The sequence below is a fragment of the Macrotis lagotis genome, chromosome 3, assembly GCF_037893015.1.
Source record: "Macrotis lagotis isolate mMagLag1 chromosome 3, bilby.v1.9.chrom.fasta, whole genome shotgun sequence".
Lineage (NCBI taxonomy): Eukaryota > Metazoa > Chordata > Mammalia > Peramelemorphia > Peramelidae > Macrotis > Macrotis lagotis.
In genome coordinates this window covers 175,828,870-175,842,906 of record NC_133660.1, presented here as the reverse complement: position 1 = coordinate 175,842,906, position 14,037 = coordinate 175,828,870, and the positions used below count along the sequence as shown (strand labels likewise).

At 34.6% G+C, this 14,037-nt stretch overlaps 1 protein-coding gene across 7 annotated transcripts in view; it reads right to left on the bottom strand.

The window, feature by feature from the left end:
- The window catches only part of PDS5A (PDS5 cohesin associated factor A), a 152,710-nt gene that overhangs the window by 45,744 nt on the left and 92,929 nt on the right, over positions 1 to 14,037 (bottom strand). For all 7 annotated transcript variants that reach the window (XR_012477050.1, XM_074229595.1, XM_074229597.1 and 4 more), the window contains 6 exons: positions 11,757 to 11,908; positions 9,434 to 9,547; positions 8,523 to 8,604; positions 6,039 to 6,087; positions 5,619 to 5,758; positions 3,694 to 3,809 (listed from right to left, as the gene is read on the bottom strand). Coding sequence is in view for 6 of the 7 variants with exons in the window: in XM_074229595.1 (XP_074085696.1) it covers positions 3,694 to 3,809; positions 5,619 to 5,758; positions 6,039 to 6,087; positions 8,523 to 8,604; positions 9,434 to 9,547; positions 11,757 to 11,908 (653 nt within the window). In the remaining variant the exon portion in view is untranslated. The remainder of the gene's footprint in view (positions 1 to 3,693; positions 3,810 to 5,618; positions 5,759 to 6,038; positions 6,088 to 8,522; positions 8,605 to 9,433; positions 9,548 to 11,756; positions 11,909 to 14,037) is intronic.

Genomic DNA, 14,037 nt, shown 5'->3' with positions numbered 1-14,037 from the left:
TTTATGTGGGTTTATTTTATATCCTGCTTACTTTGCTAAATTTGTTAATTGTTTCAAGTAATTTTTTTTAGTTTTTTTTTTTTTGCAAGGCAAATGGGGTTAAGTGGCTTGCCCAAGGCCACACAGCTAGGTTATTATTAAGTGTCTGAGACTGGATTTGAACCCAGGTACTCCTGACTCCAGAGCCAGTGCTTTATTCACTGTGCCACCTAGCCACCCCAAGTAATTTTTTTAGATGATTTTCTCAGGTTCTCTAAGAATACTATCGTATCATCTGCAAAAAGTGAAAACTTTTTGATTCCTTCAATTTCTTTTCTTTAATTACTACAAATACATTTCAAATACTATACCGAATAGTAATGGGCATCCTTCGTTCACCCCGATCTTAATGGAAATGCTTCTAGTTTAATCCCATTTCTTGAAGTGGAAAGGGGAAAGGCAAGGGGGAATGAGTGAGCCTTCATTTTCATCAAAAATGGCTCAGAGAAGAAATAACATACACACTTAATAGGTGAGGAAATCTATCTTATTCTAGAGGAAAAATAAGAAGAGAGGGACAGAATAAGGGGGAATAGGTGATAGAAGAGAGGGGAAGATCGAGGGAGAGGGTACTTAGATACAACACAATTTTGGCCAGGGCCTGATTGGAGAGAGAGAGAGAGAGAGAGAGAGAGAGAAAATAAAATGAGAGTGGGGAGAAATAGAGTGGAGGGAAATACAGCTAGTAATAGCAACTGTAGGGAAAAATACTGAAACAACTTCTCTGGTGATTTATGATAAAGAAAGTAATTCACCCTAGAGACAGAGCCATTGGAATCTGAACACAGACTGAAATACAATTTTTTTTCCTTCTCTATTCTTGAGGTTTCTCACCTTTTTTTTTTGGGGGGGGGGGGGGCAGTTAAGCTTACTCTTATAACACATTCTATTTACATCAGTGCATAGCCTGAAACAATGTAGAGACTACCAGATAGCCTATATAATTGGAAAACAAATAAAATGTTATAAATGAAAAAAAAAATCCCATTTCTTATTTGTTGATGGTATTAGACAGATACTGCTTATTATGTTAAGGAAAACTCCATTTATTCCTATACTCCTGTGTTTTTAACAGAAATGGATGTTGTATTTTCTTGGTTTTATTATTGATTTGTTCAATTATATCCTGTGTCTTCCTAATATTGAACTATTCCTGCCTAACTAGTATAAATCCTACTTGATCATTTTACATTAGCCTAATTACAATTTCTTGTAATAGCTTTGCTAAAATTTTATTTAAGATTTTTGCATCAATGTTCATTAGGGAGATTATTTTTTTTAATCTTTAGGTATCAGCAACATATTGATGTCATAAAAGAAATTTGGAAGAATTCCTATTTTTAAATAATTTACATAGAATTGGAGTTAATTGTTCCTTAAATGGTAGAATTTAATTAAAATTCTATCTGGACCTGTAGACTTTTTCTTAGGGAGTATCTGAAATGGGTTTATTTAAGTATATTATTTCCTCTATTCTGTTAATGTGGGCAGTTTGTATTTTTGTAAATTTTCATCCACTTCACTCAGGTTATCAAATTTATTGGCATACAGTTTGGCAAAATACTTCTGAATGTCTCTTTAATTTTAATTGCTACATTAATGCATTGTTGGTGGAGTTGTGATCTGATCCAACTGTCCTGGAGAGCAATATGGAACTAAACCCAAAAAGCAATAAAACTGATCATATCCTTTGACCCAGCAATACCAATACTAGGTCAATATTCAGAAAATTATAAAAAAAATGAAAAGTCCCACCCATTCCAAAATATTCATGGCAGCTCTTTTTATAATGGTAAAGAATTGGAACTTGGAGGGATGCCCATCAATTGGGGAATGGCTGAACAATTTTTGGTATATGAATGTACTATTGTTCTGTAAGAAATCATGAATGGTCGGACTCTAGAGAAGCACAGAATGAATTACAGGAACTGAAGCTGAGCAAAGGGAGCAGAACCAAGAAAACATTGTACACATTAACAAAAACATTGTGAATTGATCAATCTAGATGGATGCTATGGACAATGCTACCCATATCCAGAGGAAGAAAAACAAAACAAAACAACCCCTGCAAAATCTGAATGAAGACCACATTCACTTTATTTTTTCAGCACTTACTATTTTATCTTTATTTATTTATTTATTTTTAGGTTTTTGCAAGGCAATGGGTTAAGTGGCTTGCCCAAGGCCACACAGCTAGGCAATTATTAAGTGTCTGAGGACGGATTTGAATTCTGGTACTTCTGACTCCAAGGCCAGTGCTCTATCCACTGCGCTACCTAGCCACCCCCCACATTAACTTTTTAAAAATGTCTATTATGTATTTCTTTTCTATCATGATTTTCTTTCTTTTCCCTTAATCCTAATTCCTCATACAGAGAATGACTAATCTATAAACATGTTTAACACAAATGTGTATGTATAATATTCACCAAATTGTTTGCTGCTAAGGGGAGGGGGGTGAGAAGGGAGAATGCAAGGAAATTATGTAGTTTAAAAATATGCATATGCATGTGGAAGAACATGTAACTGGAAAAATAAAATAGCCACTATAAAAACCCCACAAGTTACTAATATGTATTAGTGGTAGGAGTTTACATATGAGGATTTCCTCTTGCTGATGAGATTATCAGGTCCAACATTTTTTAAAATGAAGAATTTTGAAAATCATTCAGTTATTAATCTTGATACTTTTTTTTTTAAAGATTTTGCAAGGCAATGGGGTTAAATGGCTTGCCCAAAGCCACACGGCTAGGTAATTATCAAGTGTCTGAGGTTGTTCTTGATACTTCTTATATGATGATATCATTATTTAGTTTTGCTATACATTTAAACTAAGCAAACTAAACTTTTCTGAACTTTGAGAACAAGTCTTTTTTTATAACAGGATTAGTTGCTATTAGTAGATTAAAAAGAAGGCAGTGTGACTGATACTGTAGCACACAATATAGCCTTGATGGTCTCAGACTTTATTTTATTCTCATATAAAATCCCATTAGCTGTGACTGACTTAAAGTAAGTTGGCTCATGGGTGGTATTCTAGAACTTTTTGCTAAAAGTGGCTAAAACCACTTAAGTGTCGTTTGGATCAATTCACTGGACAATAGTGTGGCAAGGTAAACCTAGTTCACTTTTTTTGTCCCTGAAGATCAATAATTGCAAAGAGGAAACCTGGAGCTATGGGTCAGCTGACATTCCAAAGCAATCAACTAAATTGAGTATGAAGGATGGGAAGCTTAAAAAAGAAGTTCTGATTATGCTAGGAATCCTTTAAAGATGAGGAAGCCTGGCCTAGGTTGGATTCATGGCTCAGAGACTACAGGTGAGTTACTGTGTTTCAATATCCTCATGTGGAGAAGAAAGATAATAACAACTGGATACCAACTTCAAAAGTTAAAAGGAAAATGAAATTTCATGGTTCAAAACCATTTAATTTGTTAGAAAACAATTTTCCTATCAAAAATAAACCACATAAAATCAGCTATATTTAGGAAGATAGTTAACTTAAGAAGTCTGCAAATTCTGGGTAGTACAATAAAAAAGAAAATTAGTATGTATTAAAGATATGTCTATATTTGTAATTTTGTAAAATGGCAAAGCTGATCACTGATTATAGAATAGAATATTTATAGGTTAACAATGTGTCGCCCTCTTTACCTGATGGCTTCTGAGTCAATGTGCACAGGAGCAATTCTTTCCAAAAGAAACTTGACCATCTCAAGGAAAGGATTAGTTGGCTGCTTGGGGTTTGCAAGCTTGCGAGCTATTTCTCTCTATTAACAAAAACAGTCATGTTACAAACATAAAATTAAATAGGAATTTACCCTACAAAGTATGTGTATCTATAATTCAGATTGAGCAATTATACACTCTAAATAGAGTTAAGTTCACTAAATTTTTACTCTGACATGTCATCATGGTTGCAGGTAACTCATCTCAGGGGTCTAAAATAGGTACTAGTTTAATCACAAATCCAACATTTTCCTTAGAACTGACAGTACAGTTGAAAAACTTAGAAAAAGTTATTATTTGCATATAACTTTTTTTCCAAGTGGGATTAAGTGACTTGCCCAAGATCACACAGCTTTGTAATTATTGAATGTCTGAAGCCAGATTTGAACTCGGATAACTCTTGACTACAGGGTCAGAACTCCATCTACTGTGCCACTACCTACGCCACATATAAATCTTAAGGAGCTTCAAATAAACAACTAAGGTTACATTTCAAATGGCTATAATAAAAATAAAGACTATTTTTACTAATAAAACTAGGGAAAACAAATTATGCAATATGAAACAAAAATGATTAGTATTTTTTGGAAATCAAGCAGTTTAAAAGCACTGAAGGCTTTTGATTTTACTGTATGCCTAAGAAAGTTTCACAAATTTAAGATTTACTAGAAAGCACGTCTTCTACCTCCTAGTCTCATGTTATTATTACTATTCTTATTTTTTGCAAGTTACATATTGACTAAATTTATGCACTAACTACTGTAAAGTCAGTGAATACATAGAAGCACAGTCTTTTCTCTGAAGCAATGTATAATCTATTTTATTTTCCATAATACAAGAATTTGACTATCACATCAAAAAACCAAAAGAAACATATTTTACCTTTCATATGAAATACTGCAAACTGAACTTGTATAATCTCTCCTCTCATATTTCAACATCTCTATTCTGATACGCACAACACCCACTCCTTGAGTTGATGCTCAACTTGTTTTGATAGAGGTGGAGTGGTTAAAGGGATTCAAAGGTATTATGTTTAAAAGAAGTTTTTTAGGAATTTATATAATATGAAGTCAAAGATTAGAATTGAATAGATTCCATTAATTCAAATTTTTCCATGAGAAATTTGCTAATTAAGGTAGCTACTCTTTTTTTCCATTAGAATACAAAAAAAAGATTTAAAATAAAGAAGAGTAAGTATGCATTTCTATAGTTCTTACAGGTTGAGTTATATATGAAAGGAACAAGGGAATGTTCTTCTCTTTTCCTAGGTCTCTTTATTCTAGACATTCTTAATTATTGTGTGTATCTCTTTTTCTTTTCCTTGGCTACAGTGGTAGAAAGAAGACTAGTCTTAGACATTTGAGTTTGGATCCTACTGCTGTGAACCAGACGTGTGGTGGTCAGGGAAACATTGCTAAACTTCAGTTACAATTCCATCTGGGGTTATAAAAATAATATTCTACATACAAAATAGGAGTGTTGGAAAGGTTTCATAAACAGGGTGTATTATTATCTAATAGTGAATTAAGGAAGTCTAGATTAAAGAGACCTAGGAAAAGCAAAAATATACTTACACTTCCTTACCTCTGTACTATCAGAAAATTTCCTACCATAGAAGTTCTTTATAGCAATGAGATATACATGCTCAAAGCTACCCCTAACCCTAGGGCTCAGAATACATTAGAGCAACATTGATGCCGAAGACCCTAGCTTATGAAATGTAATAACTCAAGACTTATACATTTATGTGATCATTGCAAGAAAATATTATATACAAATGTTCCTAAGAAACAACCTTTTATGAATTACTCTACGTTAAGTTAAAGGTAAAAACAAAATTCACTAACCACACAGACATCTGCCTGTTTGCATGAACATGTAGGGCTGATTAGTAACTCTAACTGGGATCGAAGTTTTTCATCATCGCCAAGGACCTGATTGAATTTTTTCACAAAATCTTGTGCTTTTCCAGGATCAGGCAAATTCTCTGTAAAATCAAACATAATTCAAATAATGAATTAGTCACTAATGCAGATTTACAAATAAGTACCATATTTAAAAATATTCCCATGTCCCTGGGAAGTAAATTGGTAATGAAATTAAAAAAAAAAGCATTAGGATTTTCCTTAGACTGACATGAGCAAAGAATAGGTGAGTGTTTATATAACTAATTATAGGTAAAAATTTATTAAATGTTTTATTTACCACTAATATTCCAATTCTCAATAACATTAATGGTAATCTATCAAGTAAAGAGAAACACTTACTTGCTATGGTCATAAGCTTTCCAAACATGGCAGAACTGTTAGCTTCTGACTGAAATAAAACAAATAATCATCTAAGTATACCCAATAGATTTTCATAAGAAAAATAAAATTCTTTTGCTAATTCCTGAGAAAATGAAAGTGACTTTTACTCTAACTGTCCCCGAGACAAAATAGTGAGATCAGAATATAGACTCTAATAATCTAGTTTTTGAGAGAAAATTTCAAATGATAAAATGGAAAAGAACACTACAGTCACTTTTCTGTGAAGTGTTGTTCTTCCTCCTAAAACAAAATTTGAGGCAGCTAGATGGCTTAGTGGATAGAGCACTGAGTCTGGAGTTGGGCAGACTGGAGTTCAAATCTGGCCACAGACACTTACTAGCTATATGGTCCTAGTAACTTAATTTCTCTCTGCCTTAATCTACTGGAGAAGGAAATAAGAAAATACTCAACTATCCTTCCTAAGAAAACCCCATGGACAGCATGACTGTCTAGCCTTTTAGATCTTCTAAGGCCACACACCCCAACAAAAACTTGAGAGTCACAGATGGAATTTAATAATCACTTATGATTACAATGTAATACATATTATCAATGAGTATAATAAGAAAATGTAATAATGAATGGGCTTGTGGTCCGTGCACTTGATGTACAGGGTCATGAAGAGTCAGGCAAAACTAAATCAGTGAACAACAACAAAAACAAAATTAAAGAGGAGAAATAATGAGAATGGATTATGGTGGTTAACACAGGACATTTTAGAGACAATCTTGGAACAATAGAAAAAGAAGGAATAGAGAATAAGCAGTGAATTTACTTTCAAATAATTGATGCCTTGAAAAGAAACATATAAACCATACAATAATTAGCCAAACTTATTGCTCAACTATGTGCTATAGAAAACATGTAATTCACTGTAAAGGAGAAGGAATTTCCCCATCTCTGCAGCAATCCTATTATTGTTCTACTTTTTATAATTTCTTCCTTACTAAGTACTATGTCAAGAATGTAAATGTAAAGAAAATGTCAATGTCAATGTAAAGAAAAATATATACCATTTTTTAAATGTTTACATCATTGTAACTGAAATCAGTTGCTTTCAGAGTATTTTCTTAAATATATGAGTCACTATCTGTTTGGCAGTTATGGCACTTCAATATACCTAATAAGGTACCACAAAGAGTTCATAACAATGATTACAACACACTAGACTAGGGGACAGCTAGGTGGTTCAGTGGATAGAGCACTAGCCCTGGAGTCAGGAGGACCTGAGTTCAAATCCAGCCTCAGACACTTAATAGAAAAAAATTACTAGTGCCCAAGAGAGGTTAAATAACTGAAACACATTATACATTATTTTTCCTCCTACACTCTACGAGCCAAACTAACTGGCCTTATCTTGTCTGCATACACAACACTCCACCTCTTCTCTGGATATCTTTTTTTACAGGTAGGTAGAAAAAGTATTCCTTCTCCTGCTTTTACTCCATAGAATACTTCTTTTCTATAAGAAAAGCCCCTTCTACAAAAAATCCTTCCTGATCTGACAGGATTTTTTTTTTGGCAAGGCAATGGGGCTTAAGTGACTTGCTCAAGATCACACAGCTAGGCAATTATGAAGTGTCTGAGGTCCTCCTGACTTCAGGACTGGTGATCTATCCACTGTGCCACCTAGCTACCCATCTGCAGATATTTATCATACATTTAAGCATTTTGTATTATTAATGACATAGTTTCTATTTTTCTTCTTTATATATATTTATCTTCTTGTCTCTTTGATTAGAATGCAATCTTCTATATGTATAATCTATATCAGACTGCTCATTGTGAGGAGGGGGGAGGGAAAGGAGGGAGGTAGAAAAATGTGTAACTCAAAATCTTACAAAAAATGAATATTGAAAACTATCTTTGAATGTAATTGGGAAAAAAATAAATGAAATAACATTTTAAAAAAATACAATATCCTTGATAGGAATTTTTCTTCATTCTTTAAAGCTGCGTTTCTAGAATCCTGTACAAAATAGGCACCCAATGTTTGTTGATTGATCAGTTCCAAAGGCAAGTTCAGCTATTTTCTACATTATTTTCATGTACCAGAAATTCAGGTATAGTACACAATTAGCTGTGCTAATTTAAATAGCTGATTAGACAGTGAACACAGTATTTCTCTAAAAACTTTTGTGCTGATTTTTAAAATAGATGCAACTATAATGCCTGAAATATGAAACAGCATATATCAATGGACACAATGCTAGCTTTAGAGTCAGAGGACATGGATTCAAATCTAGATTTGCAACCACTGAGCTAAATGATGCCCTTCCCAGCTCTGATTCTATGCTCCCATGATATTCACCTGCAAGAAACAAAGATCTGAGAAGTTTCTTCTCCTTTAATGATCACACAGGTACAAAAACTACAAGACTTTTTGCCAATAAAGGTGTGCCTGTCACATACCCCTTCCCCCCTTTTGCCAAATGAACTCACAGTCGGCTGTTTGTGCAAATCCAGTAACTCCCGCACATGACTCCTGAGTAGATTCTGGCACTTCCACATTTCATTGAGTGCCCTGTAAACACAGTTTTAATTTGGGAAAAAGTAGGCTGCATACAAATGAAGTTATCAAACTTTAGCATCCTTCTCTGACAGGAATATCTATTCTCATGAATGCATCTATTTTTATTTACCTTTCTAAAATCTGAAGCAACATCAAATTTGATTTATATTCTTGCTACTAAAAAGAATTCATTCAAATGACAGTCAATCAAAATAATATGGCAAATTATTCTCTTAAGAAATAAGAGCATTATAAAAAGGACATATAAAGTTGTGAATTGTCTTCAGTACTCCTAGCCTCCTGATTCAGAGTTATTTTCTCACCTTTACTGAAGTGCTCATTCCTACACCATGTACATTAGTATAAATCTGATTTATGAAATTCATCCATGAGTAAAAGATAAATTCAAGTTACCTGTGAGTATATGATTTTTTTCAGAAAGATTTATTTTGAATTTTACAAATTTCCCCCTAATCTTGCTTCCCTCCCCCCAGAGAAGGCATTTTGTTAGTCTTTATATTGTTTCCATGGTAGAGTATATGATTTTTTAATAGTATTTAAAGTCTTAAATAGAAAAATTTCCAAGAGTAAAAATTTAGGGTTGAACCAGTGAAAATCATGGAACATGTTTATCTGTAGCATGTCACTTTCCCCCAAAGTCGTATCGTATAAGCTGACTGTGCTTACTGGCTATCACTGGTTATAAACTGATGTGTTAGTTTACTTTGCAAAAGTAACAAATCTTAAACTAATTTCACTAAATGAGCTATTAAAAATAAATGTTTCTTCAAAAGAGATGAAATAATTTTATAAATGTTTCAAAGATATTCTATTAACTTACTTTACAGCATTTGGATCTAAGCTGGCATACAAATAATACAAACATTTCATTCTCTCTTCTGTTTCAAGATTGTGAGGGACAAGGTATTGAGCAAAGATTTTTTCTACCAGTAATCTGTGAAAGAAAGAAATGACATTAAATTACATTTCTGAACTTTCATAAATTATTACGTAATTTTTAAGGAATTTTCACAAAGTTGACAGGTCTCCTGGTAAATTTTGAATTCATGCAATCAACTAATTCTTTCATCACCACAACTATATTAATTTACTTATAGTTGTACTAGCAGCTTGAAAAACTGTGATTTGTGATTTTGAATTTCCCAGGAAATCAATCATTCTATGATCATTGAGGCTATAACTTGAACTTTTGTAATCATTTTACTTCTCAGATTAGTCAGAGTAATTCACTTTGATTTCATTTCAGTTTTTTAACTAAATGATTTCACAAGTCTCAATGGGATATTTTACTTTGGAATGCTCTAAGAATTTAAATATGATCTGCTAAGTAATATACATCAGAAATTCTATGAACATGTCATTAATGTTTAATATTATACCAATACCATTTTAATCATCTTAGCTCATCCTATATCCAAGTAAAAGAAACTAGAAAACAACAAAGTTTTTTAGGTTTTTGTAAGGCAAACAGGGTTAAGTGGCTTGCCCAAGGCCACACAGCTAGGTAATTATTAAGTGTCTGAGACCGGATTTGAACCCAGGTACTCCTGATTCCAGGGCTGGTGCTTTATCCACTATGCCACCTAGCTGCCGAAAACAACAAATATTTCAAATTATTAAAATAATAGTTTTGCTGGATGTGTCTGTTGGTTCCCTGCTACTAGGGAGACTGAAGCTAGTATAACTGATCAAGTGTCTGCACTAATTCTGACACCCACAGGATCAGCTCTAAGGAGTAGAAATTCACCAGGTCTTTAAGTACAAATTTGTCCAAGTAAGAAACAGAACAGGTCCAGGCTTCCTTTCCCCAGGGAGAGGGAATGTCATTCTTCCACAGTGGAAAACAGTGACGTGGAAAATGTTTACCTCTTTTTTTTTTTTTGTTAAGAAACCAATGTTTATTTTCCATCTGCATTTTTCCGACACTATTAGAGCATCTGGGTAAAACTTAGGACCACTCTGTGGTAGTTCCTACCCATTCAGTGGGCTGAGCAGTAGGAGCTGCAGACCAGTCCTCAGTAGCCGGCTGAGCACTCCAGTCTTCAGTAGGGAGCTGCTGAATGGGCACAGATGGCACCTGGACGCCCTCAGACCAATCAGCCACCTCTGGCTGAGCAGCAGTGTATTCTGGAGTAGGTGCGGTCCATTCACCCTGAAATTCCTCTTTTGTCACTGCCTTCTCAGCTGCAGCCTGCTCTTCCTTTTCAATCTCCTCTGGACCTCTGTAGAAGTAAAGATCAGGCATGACCTCCCATGGGTGCTCACGGGAGATGGTACCACGCATCTGCAGGACTTCTCAGGCCAGCATCCACCACATCAGATGCACTGAGTGAGCTCCCTGGTTGTTACATGGAATGGCAATGTCCACATAGCGAAGTGGGGAGTCTGTGTTGCACAGTGCAATGGTTGGAAGGTTAACATATGATGCTTCAGTCAAAGGCTGATGATCTGCACGAGGATCAGTGACCACCAAGAGGCGAGGCTCCCTGAAAGCTGCCTGGATCTGGTTAATGCAGGTGCCCGGGGTGAAGCGTCCAGCAATAGGTGTGGCGCCAGTGGCAGCAGCAAAATTTCAGAACAGCTCTCCGGCCAGTGTTCCTGGATGAGATGACACTAACATCAGCTGGATTTTCAATGGCAACAATGGCATGAACTGCCAGCAGAAGCTTTTCCCAAGTTCTCTTCAAATCAATGATATAGATGCTGTCACTCTTCCTTTTGTAGATATACTGTTCCATCTGGAAGTCCAAATTGGTGCCACCCAAATGGGTGCCTGCAGCAAGGAATTTGAGGACACCCTCCTCCTTCATCTGCAAGACATCCAGGGCTCGGGACATTGTGAAAGTTTCCCTTGAAAGTTATGACGGAAACCGTGAACAACGCCATATGGACTCCTCTTCTGGGCAGTGCGGAAAGGGTGTTTACCTCTTAAAAAGTGATTACCTTACTAATTTGTGGGAATAGATTTTTTTTTATTTAACTCAACATATTTACATGAAGGAACATATTTTTCTTATCGTGACTAAAATTATAAATTTGAAAATTCATCATTATCATTTTTTAATAATTCAACTGCATGAGTGGACCATTTCAATGATGAAAATACTTTTATATACAATAGTATGGGAGAATAGTAAACTCACTTGTCATCGATGCTATTTTGATAATATATGTGCAAAAGTTTATCCTTTATCCAGCTCACTTTCTCAGCAGCTTCCCTTCCAGCTTCTGCATGAAGACAGTATTTCTTATAAAGTTGGGCAAGGCCCATCATAGCTTCTTTTCGAACTCTCCACTGAAAAAACATTTTCCTAGGTAAGTTTTGATTAAATATTCTAAGGCATACTGACAAAAAAAAGGGGAAAATACTAAGTTTAAGGTGGTATTATGTAGAGGGAATATTCCAAGGAAATTAAACTTCTAGGAGACCAAAAAAGAGTATTATTTCTCCCACTGGCCTTTTAAGAAAGGCACAGAACACTATGGAAACTCAAAACATGTTAGGATTACACAACAGTGTTACTCAAGAGACTAGTTATATAGTATACTAAAGTGAAACAATCATCAATGTACAAATATAATACAACATGCGCATTCTAGCCAATAATTATTATCTAAATCAGCAGTATAATTACTTTATAATAGACTCTTCTTTAATAATTTTGGGAAAAACAATGATCACAAACAACTTAGAAACAAACCTCTGTGGTCAGATCATGCTAATGATGATGGGTGAAACAAATGCCCATTCTGGAATACATAGTATACTATTTTATTATCTACCTTAGTGACATCAAATTATAGTGAATTTTCCAGAGCATTTCAAATTAGGAAACAATATTGCCTTTCAAATTTGTGTGTACTTTGAAGGGACTCCTCTACAAATTATCACAATTTAATTTCTTTTTTTTAAGGTTTTTTTTTTGCAAGGCAAATGGGGTTAAGTGGCTTGCCCAAGGCCACACAGCTAGGTAATTATTAAGTGTCTGAGGCCAGATTTGAACTCAGGTACTCCTGACTCCAGGACCAGTGCTCTATCCACTGTGCCACCTAGCTACCCCACAATTTAATTTCCAGTAATCCTGAGTTAAGCATGGCATTTATTTATAGAACTATAAGCTTTTTTTTGAACTATATGCTTTTTAAGGAAGAGGTCATGTCTTCCCCCCAAAGTCCCCTATAGTGGAATATTCAAGTAAGACAATTATTATAACAGGCAAGATACTGGAGAAATGCCATAGGGAGATGGGGATAGATGGTCGAGGACCCCAAAGTGGGGAGGGGCCACTTCATAAGAATGGATATGACCTGAAAACATTATTAGGCCTAGAGACCCTGCTTATGGAGATTTGCTTCATTAAGGAGAGGTGGGTGAGAAGGGATTGGGGATAAAGGGTGAGGGAGCATGGTTGGAGAGGAGGAAGGAGAAAGAAACTCCATCCCTTGTAGCATTCAGGAAAGCTACCATGAAAGTGAAGGTTAATAGAAGTAAAGCTGAAGTAGATGTTTAAGAGGAAGAAGCATGTCAAAACATTAGCTTTATGGTAGTTAATTTGTAGAAAGATAGTGTTCTTTTCTTTTGCATTTCTGAACACTGGTCAAGTTTTTCTTTCTTCCTTACCTTGAAGATGACTGATTTGTTTTATAGCATGAGAAGGTCATATTTCATTAATTATAGAGAGGCAGGTTTGACCTGGCACTTAATCCTTTCCTGGCTCATGAAAAAAAAGGAAAAATCTTGTGAACTCAGACACAATTAAAAGGTAATGACTCTGCCTGGATATCTAGTTTTCTATTTAGGGATCATATGAGTTAAAATTAAGCACTGATCAGTGAAAACATAACTTTTTAAATTGGGATATATATACATCATGTGTACCATGGTAACCTTGCTATAAATTATGATTCTCCTATATATGTTTCATAGATTTTTATTTGAATCTTGTGAAATGTCTTGCTCCTTTATCATACAAGAACTTATTTAAGAAAATAACTTGAAAATGCTTTGTTGCTTTAATTGTGATATACCAAAATATACCAGAATTTGACTATAATTTGAATGGTTCAGGTTTAATAGTACCACTGTTAAATTAGATTTTGTTAGATTTTTGGTGCCTCCATTGTTTATGACAGAACTGTCCAAAATACGGTCCACAATGTGATTTTATGTGGCCCTCCTGTGGGTTTAGTAAATGCTTCAGTTATCACAACAGAGATATTGCAGAACTTTCACTAAAATGAAAAATCACATTATATTGTCTATTGTTTTAATAAAAAAAATTTAAAAAGTAAGGTTAGATAGCCATGGTTTAAGAAATAGCTCAATTGTGACAAATCAAGAGAAAAAATTATGGAGTAATAAGCGAATTAGTTAAAAAGGGCCACAAGTTTAAATTAATTATACAACTGAGAAAGTGAGATTTT